The sequence below is a fragment of the Lycium barbarum genome, chromosome 4, assembly GCF_019175385.1.
Source record: "Lycium barbarum isolate Lr01 chromosome 4, ASM1917538v2, whole genome shotgun sequence".
In the NCBI taxonomy this organism is placed as follows: Eukaryota; Viridiplantae; Streptophyta; class Magnoliopsida; order Solanales; family Solanaceae; genus Lycium; species Lycium barbarum.
In genome coordinates, this window is record NC_083340.1 from 140,793,025 (window position 1) to 140,805,184 (window position 12,160).

A 12,160-nucleotide genomic window follows, 5' to 3' on the forward strand; every position below is an offset into this window, starting at 1 on the left:
CCACTAGCCATAGTTAGGGATTAGGAAAGAAAGTCCTAATAGCAAATTATTTGCTTTTCACTTATTACATAAAAAAATTATTTGAGCAAATGTTGGTATATTTATTCAAAATCCACCACCACCATGGCCCCATCCTTGTCCGAAACCAAATCCACTACCACCATTTTGACCGCCGCCGCCACCACCACCTCCGCCGCCTCCACCACCTCCGCCATTGCCGTTTGCACCGGATCCATAACCCTCGCCATATCCAAAGCCAGAACCAAATCCGCCATTACTACCTCCTCCTCCACCGCCACCTCCTCCACCGCCGCCACCGCCGCCACCGCCGCCGCTAAGACCTCCTAAAATTTGGTCAAATCCACCGTTGAAGTTAAGGAAATTGGGTAGTAATGGATTCTCAAGAAGCTTCCTTGCAGAGGAAGTTTGCACTAGAACTCCCAAAACAAGAAGTAGCATCAACTTGCATGTCATTTTTGCACCTAATGTTGGCACTGCAAAGAAAAATTGCACATTCTTAGTATTAAAAAATGAGGTACTATATCACAATCAACATTATCAAGTATAGGCGAATCTAAAGTGAATTCAATTAAATCAGAGACGGAATCAAGATTTAAGCTTGATTGTTCAACCTTTAATGTAATAACACTTCTGAAATTATGTGTCAACTTAATAGTTATTGAAATTCTAATTATGATTTTTCACATGTATATTATGTTTCATGTCAAAATACTGGTTCAGTTGAACTCATAGGAGAAAGGCATCATTTGTCCTTGCACTGTTTTCGACTTGATCTATAATTAAGTACATACGCAAAAACAAAAACAAAAAAATGTTTGTACGTGTGTGTATGTTTATACATGTATGTGGATACTTTAGACTCATTCTGAATTTACTTACTATATCACCTCAAGAAGAAGGAAGAGGAATATATCTTTGCTTTTGTGGCCTTTGTTTTCTGAGGCTGAATGCTGGAGTAGTCAGCAAAGACCTAAAGTATTAGATTGTAGGATTTTTGAGGTACTATGAAAAATCTGAACAGGAAGGGGTTAAATACTATAGGTAATGGCATGGTTTGAGACAATTAATGGAAGTACCATTAATGAATACTTGCAAAACGGAAGATCAAGAAGAGATGAAGTGAATGTGGTTGATCAACATCAATAAACAAAAGAAGAGTAACAAAGGAAATTATATCTTACGTTTTGAGTTCCTTATTGAAAGTAGAAAACGTTATTTGTCTAAAAAAAAGTATGTCTTTTATTTTGAACTTGGAAATCTTACAATCCAATGACTTAATTACTCGACCATTAGTGTCACTTTTCATCATAATATGTACATTCCGAACGTTTACCTATATCGATTAGAATTTAAGCATCTAATATTTTGGACTATATCCATATCGAATTCATAAGCAAAGAACTGCGGTAATAACGAATACAACAACAACAACAGCCCAGTGAAATCCCACATCTTGGGGTCTGGGGAGGGTATAATGTACGCAGACCTTACTCCTACCAAGGTAGGATGGCTGTTTCCGAGAGACCCTCGGCTCAATAGAAGCATAAAAAGGGGGTCAGATAAGGTTAAAAGATTTAAAACGATATTGCAGTAATAACGAATGAGGGAAATAAAAGAGTTAACTAATATTCACCTAGAATAATGAAATTTTTACAGTATTAACGTAATTTTAATCTGTTAAAAGATTACTTACCTTAATTTTCAAGTTGCTAGTTTCACTTATTACTGATAAGTTCTTGTAATTGTATTTTAAATAATCTAATAGCTTAAAAACTTTTCAACAGTCTTGTGTATATAAGTTAAACTAGTCAATTCCCGAGGTAAGGATAGACTAGATTGATGGTCCAAGTGATCTTTTGCTTTGCATATTTTTCTCTTCAAATTGTCCTGTTTCTGCATGCACAAAATCAGTCAAGTTTTCTTTGAAGTATAGTTTTCTGTTCTGTCATATTATATGTTTTGTATAACATTTCACTATAACAGCCAAAAAATAGTCAGGCAAACAGCACCATTATAGAAAGGTTTAACTCTGTGTGTGTGTGTGTATGTATATATATATAGAGAGAGAGAGAGAGAAACAAACATGTAATAGCAGGAGTTCACATACATTCAATCTGCAGGCAGGTCATTGCTAGTACTAAACGTAGAATGGAAGTTTGGAAACTATTAACACATTACACACTAAATTTACATAAGTGTCATCTCTTTTCTTCATTTGAAACTATAAACATCACAACTACTAAAAACAAAGGGCAAAAGCAGGCTACAAAGTTACGTATACATAAAATGCTTGAGCAGAAGGGGGCAAAAAAATTACTACGAGGGAAATAAGCAGAGGGAAGCCAGTTTCTACTTCTCCTCTGAATATATTAACTAACACACACAGATTGGCATTATCAGTTTCAAGGTTCCAGCTTCAGTGAAACCACTCTGCACTGCCTGTTACGCTTGGCCGTCTTCATAAACACTACGGAGATACAAGACGGGGCCCACCATGGTCGCCGGAATTTTTGCTCTCCCTTCAAGCAAGCCACTGGAGACATGAATTTGAATCAATAAAGATAAAAATGAACCATAGGACACTAGCAAATAGTAAAAGCATAGCAGTATCACCATTCCTAAAATGGAAAAGGTTCAAAAATGTGCCTAACGTATTAGAAATGGCTTACATTTGCCCTCCTTCCACCTATTGACCCCAAATGGCCTTGACGTTAATTTTGGATTAAAAATCCCCCTCCTTCCACATGTTGGACCCCAATTGCAGTGCCATTAACGTTAAGGGCACTTTAGGTCCACTAAGTGAAAGGAGGGCATTTTTAATCCGAAAATCGACGGTAAGGGCTTTAGGAGCATTTTTAGGAGCAATTTTTAATTTCCTTTTTCACTCCTAAAAAGAAACAGCAGATTCACTGAAGTAATTCAATAGTTTCCCGTTATATCACCAACAAGTGAAGTATCTCACTAGCTACGATTTTACAAATCTGTTTAATTTGTACTACGGTAGAAAGTTTTAGAGAATGCATGTAGACAGTGCTTGACATGAGGATCAAGATTTTGTGGATGCAAAATCCTAGGAATTCAAAAGAGAATGGATATAACTAAGTAGAGGCATACAGCGCCATGGAACCATCACATCATATTGGCAAGTGAATAAGTCCCAACTTCAAATTTTGCACAAGGGTTTTTCACACAACAAAGAAAACATGAGTGAGTCACCAATCAAAGCTGATTAAAAAAAACATACAATAAAACTTATAGGCTGTTTGGCAAGCTTTGAAAATCTGCTTATTTTGAAAATAATTTTTTTAGAAGTGCTTTTCCGAAAAGTACTTTTGGAACGTAGCAGTTTGAGTTTAGCTGACCAATTTTTTTAATTTTTTTTTAAAAAAAAAAAAACTGGTAAAGTTTGAAAAGCTCTTTTGCCAATATTAGAACAGTGCTTTGTGTTTGGACAACGTTCCAAAAGTGTTTTCTAGGGAAAATCTACTGTTTTTAGCTTCTGAAAAATAACTTCTACTAGTATTCAAAAGCACTTATTTTTTCTCTGATAGCTTGGCCAAACAGCTCAACTTTCAAAATAAGCACTTTTCGAAAGGCAAAAAAAACAAAAAACAAAAAAAAACTTTTGACTTCCCAAAAGCTTTGGCCAAACAGGCTGTTAGTCATATTGCTAGAAAGACGGACAAAAAAAAAGCTGTCAAACTTCACATCAACAGAACGAAGAAAACTTAGAGATATATGGTTTCGTTTGTGAGCCAAGACAGAGGGAGGGAGTATATTGTAACCTTTTATCCGCCTCAGCTCCTTGCACAACGTTATGAAGTCTCCCCATTTCATGTGGCACCTTCTTATAAACCGGAGAATCTGTTCAGTCGTGAACATAGACATCCCCTCCAAATACTCTCCATTAACACCATTTTCTTTGAATATCTGACGATAGCTGCCAAGATTTATTTCTTCTAACCATAGACCAACATCCTGGAAAACAAGAGAGGCAACATAAACAGTGGCTCATTCCTCAACCTCATTTTTTCTGGGCAAGTTACAAATTTAGCCGATCGGCCAAAACTAATTACATTCGCTAGCCAAATATAAAAAAATAAAAAAAATATATACATTACTAATTTGTATCAATAATGTATATTTTATGTATACTATCCTTTAATATACAAAAAATATACATTTGCTGGCTATTATTTTGGTGAACAGCTATTTATGTCAATTTCTCTTTATTTATTTATTTTCCCTCCTTCAATAAACACCTTAATTAAATGAGGATATCAGAAATTACAACTATCCCACTTCAGAATGTCAGGCTCCATTTGTTAAAGTAGTGAATAAGTATGCCGACTTATCATACAAGGTAACTTGACAGAAGGGGGGAAGTCTTCGCAAGCAGGTTATCTAAAACTACTAAATCAATTTTTACAACTAATAATTACATGAGGTCAAAGCATTCAAAATTTTATCCATTCACTATTTCAGTAGGAGGATTTTGAAGAACATAGGTAACAGATGGTTTCATAAATCAGTCAATCCACTCCTCAACACGGGCATTGCCCCGCAGGTTTATGGATTTGATTCCGTTCCTCAATTTGTAAAATATCCAGCTAAAATGTCATTCATATCACTTCAAGTTATCAGTATATACACTCTATATATAAATTGTTATCATAAGCAGTAGTAGGATAAGAATGACATGTGTCTGTTACAAATTAAAGATGGAACACACCATTTACTCAAAGTCAGGTATAAGGCCGTGGCAAAGATGCCTAAACTGAAACTAATTCAAATATCCCTTGCCTCGGAGATTTTAAGGATTCCCAATGAAATCGCACGCGGTTTGTGAATTTTCTTTTCCTTTTTGCTAAGAAAACGATTTCCAGTGGATGGCTTACATTTTTGTCAAGAAATTTGTCGACAGGTTTGGGCAGAAGCAAAGCAAAAAGTCTGCTACTCTTAAGCTAACACAAGGTTAAGGCGTGAAGAAGGCCCACTTCTTGCAGATCCCAAGCCTTTTTGAGCTCTTGTTGGAAGTACTCTATATTTGACTATTATTATAAAACTGGATTCCGTCCGTTACATTTCTTTTGAGCCGAGGGTCTATAAGAAACAGCCTCTCTACCCCGCAAAGGTAGGGGTAAGGTCTGCGTACATCCTACCCTCCTCAGACCCTACTTGTGGGATTACACTTGGGATGTTGTTGTTGTTATAAAACCAGACATTATTTTCTCTGTTAGGATATATCAGCAGATCTATGCAATCATCAAGAAAGCCTCACTTCGAAGCTGCAAAGAGGATTCTAAAATATATCAACTCAACATCATATATGGGCTTATTTTTATGGAAGAACAACTTGGTATTAACTGGTTACAGTGATGCGGACTTTGGTGGTAATTTGGATGACCAAAGATCCATATTGGGCTATATTTTTCACTGTGGTGGAACACGTGTTTCTTGGTGCATCACGAAGTAAGCCTCAGTTTCTCTATCAACTACGGAGGCAGAATATAAAGCATCAGCTCTTACTAGTCAAGAAAGGGTATAGCTCCAAAGACTGAAGACTTGCATCTATCTATATCAAAGCCAACTGCAGGTTTTGGAGACAATTAAAGTGCCATCAAGCTTGTAAATAATTTGGTATTCCATGCAAGAACTAAGCACATTGAGGTGGAAGTTCATCCGATTTCTTGATGGAACTATAAACACTTAGGTAGTGCGACATTAGGAGAATATTGATGATATGATCACCAAGTCACTTGCTAAAGCTTTGTTTGAGTCCTTCATGGACAAGCTTGGAGTAATTTCCAAAAAATCACTTTAAGGGAGAGTATGAAAAAATTAAAGTTGATGTTTTGGAATATCATAGATTTTTAGTAAAGTTTCTAGAAAGACCTAGTGTAATATCTTGGATACATACTTGAAGAAATATCTAGATCTTCTAGAGTCTTGCTAGAGGATAAGGTTAACTAGATTTTTAAGAACAATATCTAGAACCTTCCCTAGACAAGTATAAATAGGGGTGATCTTGAGCATTTGTATCCAAGTCAATTAAAAAAAAGTTTCTAACATAACCAAGTTTTTCTATCTAAAATCCTCCTTCTCTTTCAAAACGGTCTCTTCTTTAGTTTAATCCGCCAACCTTAATTATCTATCTTGGGCTAGAAGAAGATCTCTCCAGCTTATGTTTTTCTGCTATTCTCTACATGTAAAGAATAGCAGAAGACTCTTTCTTATTTCTTCGCGAGCTCGAACCATCTTGGAATTGAGAATGTGCACCTCTAAAGCCACTTTACATTTGTTTTCCTTTTAAATTCCTCTAATTGGTTGCAAGAGCATTTCCTTTCCCTTCTTTGATAAATACACCATCCATTAGTAGCTCTTATATTGATGCAAATTCTCAAACTCCTCGAAGGATGGTTGTTGAACATCCTTGAATTGATGTAACAAAGAGTATTCTTGCTTCAAACTACAAATAACAATTGTTCTTATATGTGCTTCAGAAATAACCTCATATTCAGTAGAGAGATTTCGGAACATAAGTTTTTAATCTTCAAAAGTATTTGGCGATAGAAAGGTTACCTTGAGTGGTGTTATCCAATTCATTCTCCAATATTTATGATCGGGCTTCATCTTTCTTGTTGAACGATCGATTGAGGATCCTCCATATTTCATAAGCTAGCTTACACCTTATAATATAATCAATAAACTATGGGAGATAGACCTCTTTCGAATAAACTCCACCTTGGCATTAATCTACTTCCACTTCTTGATTGTGTTTTTGTTCTTCGATTTGCCAGGAGGACTTGCATTACTCTCATTAACAACCTCCCACAAATCCTTGCCAACAAGGTAGAACTGCATACATGTCTTCCATACGTTACAGTTGGACTAGTTCAATAATTCAATCTTCAGTCCATTAGCACGACTGCTCAAATCCATTCCGAGAAATCAGCTAAATCTCCCAGTAACCCGATCTTGAAACAAAATTTTCAGAAACCAACCTATGGCTATAGCTTTGATACCATGTAAAGAATAGTAGAAGAAAAATAAACTGAAAAGATCTTTCTGCTAGCCCAAGATCACTAACTAAGGTCACGACGAGATTCAACTAAAGAAGAGAAAGTTTCAAAAGAGAAGGAAGATATTAGATACGAGAACTTGGTTATACTAGAAAGCTTTCTTGAATTAGCTTGGTTACAAATGTACAAGACCATCCCTATTTATACTTGTCAAGAGAAAGTTCTAGATATTGTTATAGATACATTAAAATCTAATTAACCTAATCTTCTAGTAAGATCTAGATATTTCTTCAAGATAAATATCCAAGATATTATCACTAGGCCATTCTAGAAACTTCACTAATAATCTATGATATTTCAAAAAACCAACTTTAATTATTTCACACTAGCCATTGCCCAGAGTTGGGTAAATGATCTTGTGAGGCCAACATCTAGCAACCTTGAGGCCAACATCTAGCAACCTCTGAGCTTTCCCTATCATCGGGTAATTCCTATTTATGCCACTTAACAATGGAAGTGCACGGATGGCCTTCCCTAGTTCAGAAGCAAAGGAATAGATGACAGTTTATGCCCCCTATCCAAATCTTTTTTTATCACGAGCCCCCCTATCCAAATCTGCAACCATCTGACCCGACAAAATCAATTGTCTTCCTTAATGCCACTAGATTTCTTTTTCTTTGCTTTTCCTTTTCTCTTATTCCTTTGGTTTGTTCTTATTCTACCCTTTTGTTGATCTTTCCATATATTCATATCGATCATAAAAGAAAACATACTTCTAATTCAGCTAACAACAACAACATACCAGTGTAATCACACAAGTGGGCTCTGGGGAGGACAGGATGTATGCAAACCTTACCCCTACTTGTGTGGGGCAAAGAGTAAAATATTTTATAGTTTACCAAGTTCATGAAACACTCATGAATAAATATTCTTCAAATATTCACTCCTGAGCTGCTCGTTTTACACCTAATCCCTCACCTAGTGATAAAGTATCACCTTTCTAAATACCATCCATTATTCAGGAGAACTTTTTTTCAATCTCTGAGTAACTTCTAACTATCGGGATTTCTAGTACCTAGAACCATAGGCACTGAAAATAAGCTTCAAACACTACTACCGTCGCCCAGCTCAAAACTTCAACACCAGAGCAACAACATACCCAGTGTATTCCCACAAGTGGAGTCTGGGGAGGGTAGGATGTACGCAGACCTTACCCTACCTTTGTGGGGGTAGAAAGGGCTGTTTCCGGTAGACCCTGGGCTCAAAAAGTTCCATTTTTCGACCGCCAAAACTCACAAAATACAGAAAATCAAGAAACTCATCATACTACCCAGCTCCTACAAGTACCCAAAACACAATGGAATATTAAGAAAATGATATCACACATATAAACCCATTCACCAATTAAAAAAGCACCACACTTTAATCAAAATAACAGTTAAATCACAAGATCTAATAGTGTAATTATGATGAATTAAAATACAAATCAAGAAACTAAAAAAAAAAAAACCCAAGTACCTCAACAGTCCAAATGAAGAAATCAAGTGGTTCTGGTTTCTTTTCTTTGCTTATTATCATCTCTCACAGTATCTGTACACAACTTTTAATTGAATTTCCCTAACAGAAAACATTATTAGATCATAAAAATATACAAAAACTACAACCCCAATAATTTAAATTACAAAACAAAACACACCCTTTGTAGATATAATAAAAATCCAATTAGTAGTTACCTGTAATTAAAGAATTTGATTAGGGTTTTGATTTACTATATTTGGCCATTTGGGTGAGTTTGTAATGAAGAGAAAGAGAATGAGAAATTTCAGTTTGCTTTTCTTTTCTTGCTTTTCATTTTAAGGGGTCGTTTGGTTTGTTGAAAAAAAAAAGTTGTTTGGTTTGAGTACAAGTTATGCTGCAATTAGTTATTCCGATAGTATTTCTTATTAACGATTTGATTTGTTGTATTAAAAATAGTATGTATTGTATAATTTGTAAGAAGAAGTTGTTTCTTTATAAAAAATATCCGCTATTTTATTTAGTAGATAAAGGATTTGAGGGATCTCAAGGGTATTTTTGCCATTTTGATTGTTTTATCTGGGGATTACTAATTCTGTTATTATTATTATTCCATCACCTTGCGGAAACTTCCCGATATAATTTGTAATCCTGATATAACTTATCTCATATTAATAAGCAAACAAGGAATAAAACAGCACTCCCTCCTTCCATTTTTTTTTTTTTTTTTTTTTTTTTTGGTATTGATTTGGCATACTCCTCAAGGAAACATAAATAGAATGACAATTTTACTATATCACCCTAATTACTAAGTTATCTAATAAGTGAAATCGATCAAATATACATTAAAAGTTATGCAAACACTAATAATTCCTACTAGTTTCAAACCTAATAATCAATTATAAACATAAAATAGGAACAAAATGATAAATTATCTCTTGGTTGTACAAACTGGATAAGTAAAGATGAACAACTACTTTAAATATAAAAGACAAGTAAAAAATGGACGGAGGGAGTATCTATTTAGAAATTGGGGTTGTGTTTTGCCACGAATACAAATTGAAGTTTTTTTTAGTTTTTATGAGTGACTTGAAGTGAGAACAATTTTTTAGTATTTTCAAATTTCAAAAAAAAAATCGAAATTCAACCTCAATGAATTCCGAATTTTCCAAAATTTATGACCAAATATGATTTTCTAAATTTAACTCCGGAAAAAAAAAAAATCATGGCCAAACGGCCACTAATATACTGTTCTATTTTTTGCAACATTGTGGGCCCGATGTGGGCCCCATTTGTTAGTCATTTGCGGAATTATATGTTTGTGTCCCTCTGTTCTGCTTCTCTCTGTGAATGCAGCACGTGTATTCTTAAAACAGCTGATTAGATCCCATTTTATTCTAGGAAAGTTCACTATTTTAGCTAAAAATATTTATACGTGCCTATTTGTTACTTTTATAACAACTGAAGCTCTGTATACACTATATATTACAAATGTATAATAATTAATAATCAATGTATATTATGTAATTGATAAAATACTTCGGTGAGTTGAAAATTGAAGATTCTCGAATAGGGCAAGCTTTCAAACCGTTGATAGCAAATTAAAATATCATAGTAGCGAGAGGAAAAAAAATTGATTTTCGTGGTAGCGGCAAGTGAAATTAAGTAGCCTAAACTGTGAATGGTGGGTACTGTCTTCATTCGATGGCGGCATCCTTTCGTTGTTATGCTAGATTGGCTTCTCCATTTCCGGTGGCAAACTATTTCCTTGTTGTGGGAGACAAGTATAAGTGTCATGCTGCTAGCTGAAGCATCCCAAAAGATACACTGTAGATGGAGATAACCCAATATGTGGAACATCTTGTAAATAAGGCATATCTTATCTAGGCAAAATTTTCAAAATGATACTTTTATTTCCATGTCTTCTTGTTACTTTATAACCTACTTTGATTTCACATTTTTATGAAATTACACACTAATTATTTCAGAATTATAATTCATCACTAACTTACGCTGAAGCCCAATATAGCACAAGGTACGGAATTTTGGTTATATATACAGTAATTAGACGAGTACTACGCATTATCCCCACAAATAATTTTCTATATAAGTATAAAGAGAAAGGTCAAAAATGTAAAGACAAGAGCATCAAATCATTTCATACAACTTATCTGAATTGTTCCCCCAACATATTAAGGACACAGGTTCTAATAATATAAGAGAGCCAAGTTAAATAAGGAGCTGTTTGGTTTAGATATAAGTTATGCATGGATTAGTAAGGCATGAATTATTATGCAGAAATTAGTAATATAATTAAGAATTATTAAGCATGGATTAGTAGTACAAGAATTGTAATTTGATATTATTTCTTGTTGGATGTTTAATTTGATTATATTATAAATTACTAGTATATAGTGTATAATTTAAAATATTTGGTTGACTTTCATCAGCCAATTAAAAAGTTGGTTCACTATAATGAAGGTTAGTATTATCATTTTAATATTTCAATCCTGGTAATATTTGATACATATATTTTTATTCAATATTCTACTCCGCACCAAATAATATATAATTTTTCTCACTAACGTACGGGGTGGATATTATTTAAGAAGAAAGGGAAAAAGCTAACCAAATATTGCATTTGCTATGCTGGATTTTATACCAAATTTAATTCTCCTTGAAACACCAAGCAAATTATGTATGTATTATGCTGTTTTTTATATATTAAAAAATGACAAAGAACAACCAAACAACATCTAAGTTAATAAAAACATAAAAATAATAAAATATTGTCAAAAGTGAGATGTCGTAAATTTGAAAACAAAGCATCTCTCTCTCTTTCTTCAATTTATTCATGGATTTCTTTCAAAATAATATGAAATATGTACTTTCAACTTTGACAAGCACGCACTTGCAGTATCCAACAAATAACTTTTTTAATGAGTAAATGAGAAAGGTCATAAAAGAAGAGACAAGCATCAAATCATTTTGATACAACTTATCTAAATCATTTTGATATATAAAGTTCTTTAAAATATAAAGAGTTTAAGTTCTATGCATTATCAGTGCACAAAATTCTGTACATCATCAGGTAAATTAAAGGATAGTCATGGTAATTGTTATAATTAAAAGTTAGGAAAAAAAATATTAAAGACAATTAGAGTCCTCGTTGTACTGTAATAAAATTATTTATTTCCTTTTCTAGCGTTTATCAAATTTGTGTCCTTTAAAGAGTTAAGTGAACTTCTAAGTTTTCTTTATTTTCTCTGTGACTGCTTTATAAAATAAATTTCATTTTTTTCTTTTTCGTTGACAAGCACGAAGCATCTTTAACTGCAGATATCATAAATGCGCATCAAAAATTTCAAGTGTATCGATCAATCTCACTAAATCAAAAGTGATCAATTTTGCTGAGAAATTGTAATCATTTAATTACAAATCAAAAAGACGTGGTAATTTAGACAGGATCTTCATTTAGCTTTTATATTGTCATGTTGGACAAAATTCTTCTTCTTTCTAGAGTCTTAATAGTAACAATTTATATACATCCCCTTAAGAATCAATATCACTCCCTTAAGAAATGAAAAGTTCATGAATTAAAG

At 33.8% G+C, this 12,160-nt stretch overlaps 2 protein-coding genes across 3 annotated transcripts; both read right to left on the reverse strand.

Annotated features, from left to right (window-relative positions):
* LOC132638731 (putative glycine-rich cell wall structural protein 1) lies at positions 1–478 on the reverse strand. Its single transcript, XM_060355512.1, has one exon. The coding sequence runs from the start codon at positions 472–474 to the stop codon at positions 106–108; it is 369 nt and encodes a 122-aa protein (XP_060211495.1). The 5' UTR covers positions 475–478; the 3' UTR covers positions 1–105.
* A 1,613-nt stretch (positions 479–2,091) lies between these two features.
* Positions 2,092–8,930, reverse strand: LOC132636680 (uncharacterized). 2 transcript variants are annotated; one of them, XM_060353648.1, is made up of 4 exons: positions 8,777–8,930; positions 8,562–8,660; positions 3,807–3,999; positions 2,092–2,554 (listed from the first exon to the last, which is right to left on the reverse strand). In XM_060353648.1, exons 2-4 carry the CDS (start codon positions 8,619–8,621, stop codon positions 2,424–2,426), a joined length of 384 nt encoding a protein of 127 aa, XP_060209631.1. In that variant the 5' UTR covers positions 8,622–8,660; positions 8,777–8,930; the 3' UTR covers positions 2,092–2,423. The 2 variants fall into 2 exon arrangements, with proteins under 2 accessions (XP_060209631.1, XP_060209630.1); XM_060353647.1 differs by lacking the exons at positions 8,562–8,660; positions 8,777–8,930 and adding an exon at positions 6,604–6,986.
* Between the last annotated feature and the right edge of the window lie 3,230 nt (positions 8,931–12,160).

Coding starts and splice junctions, on each gene's coding strand:
- LOC132638731 (XM_060355512.1), bottom strand. CDS start 474: ATGACATGCAAGTTGATGCTACTTCTTGTTTTGGGAGTTCTAGTGCAA.
- LOC132636680 (XM_060353647.1), bottom strand. CDS start 6,696: ATGAAATATGGAGGATCCTCAATCGATCGTTCAACAAGAAAGATGAAG. Junction 4,000..6,603: donor ATTGGATAACACCACTCAAG/GTAACCTTTCTA, acceptor CTTGTTTTCCAG/GATGTTGGTCTATGGTTAGA. Junction 2,555..3,806: donor GGAGCTGAGGCGGATAAAAG/GTTACAATATAC, acceptor TCATGTCTCCAG/TGGCTTGCTTGAAGGGAGAG.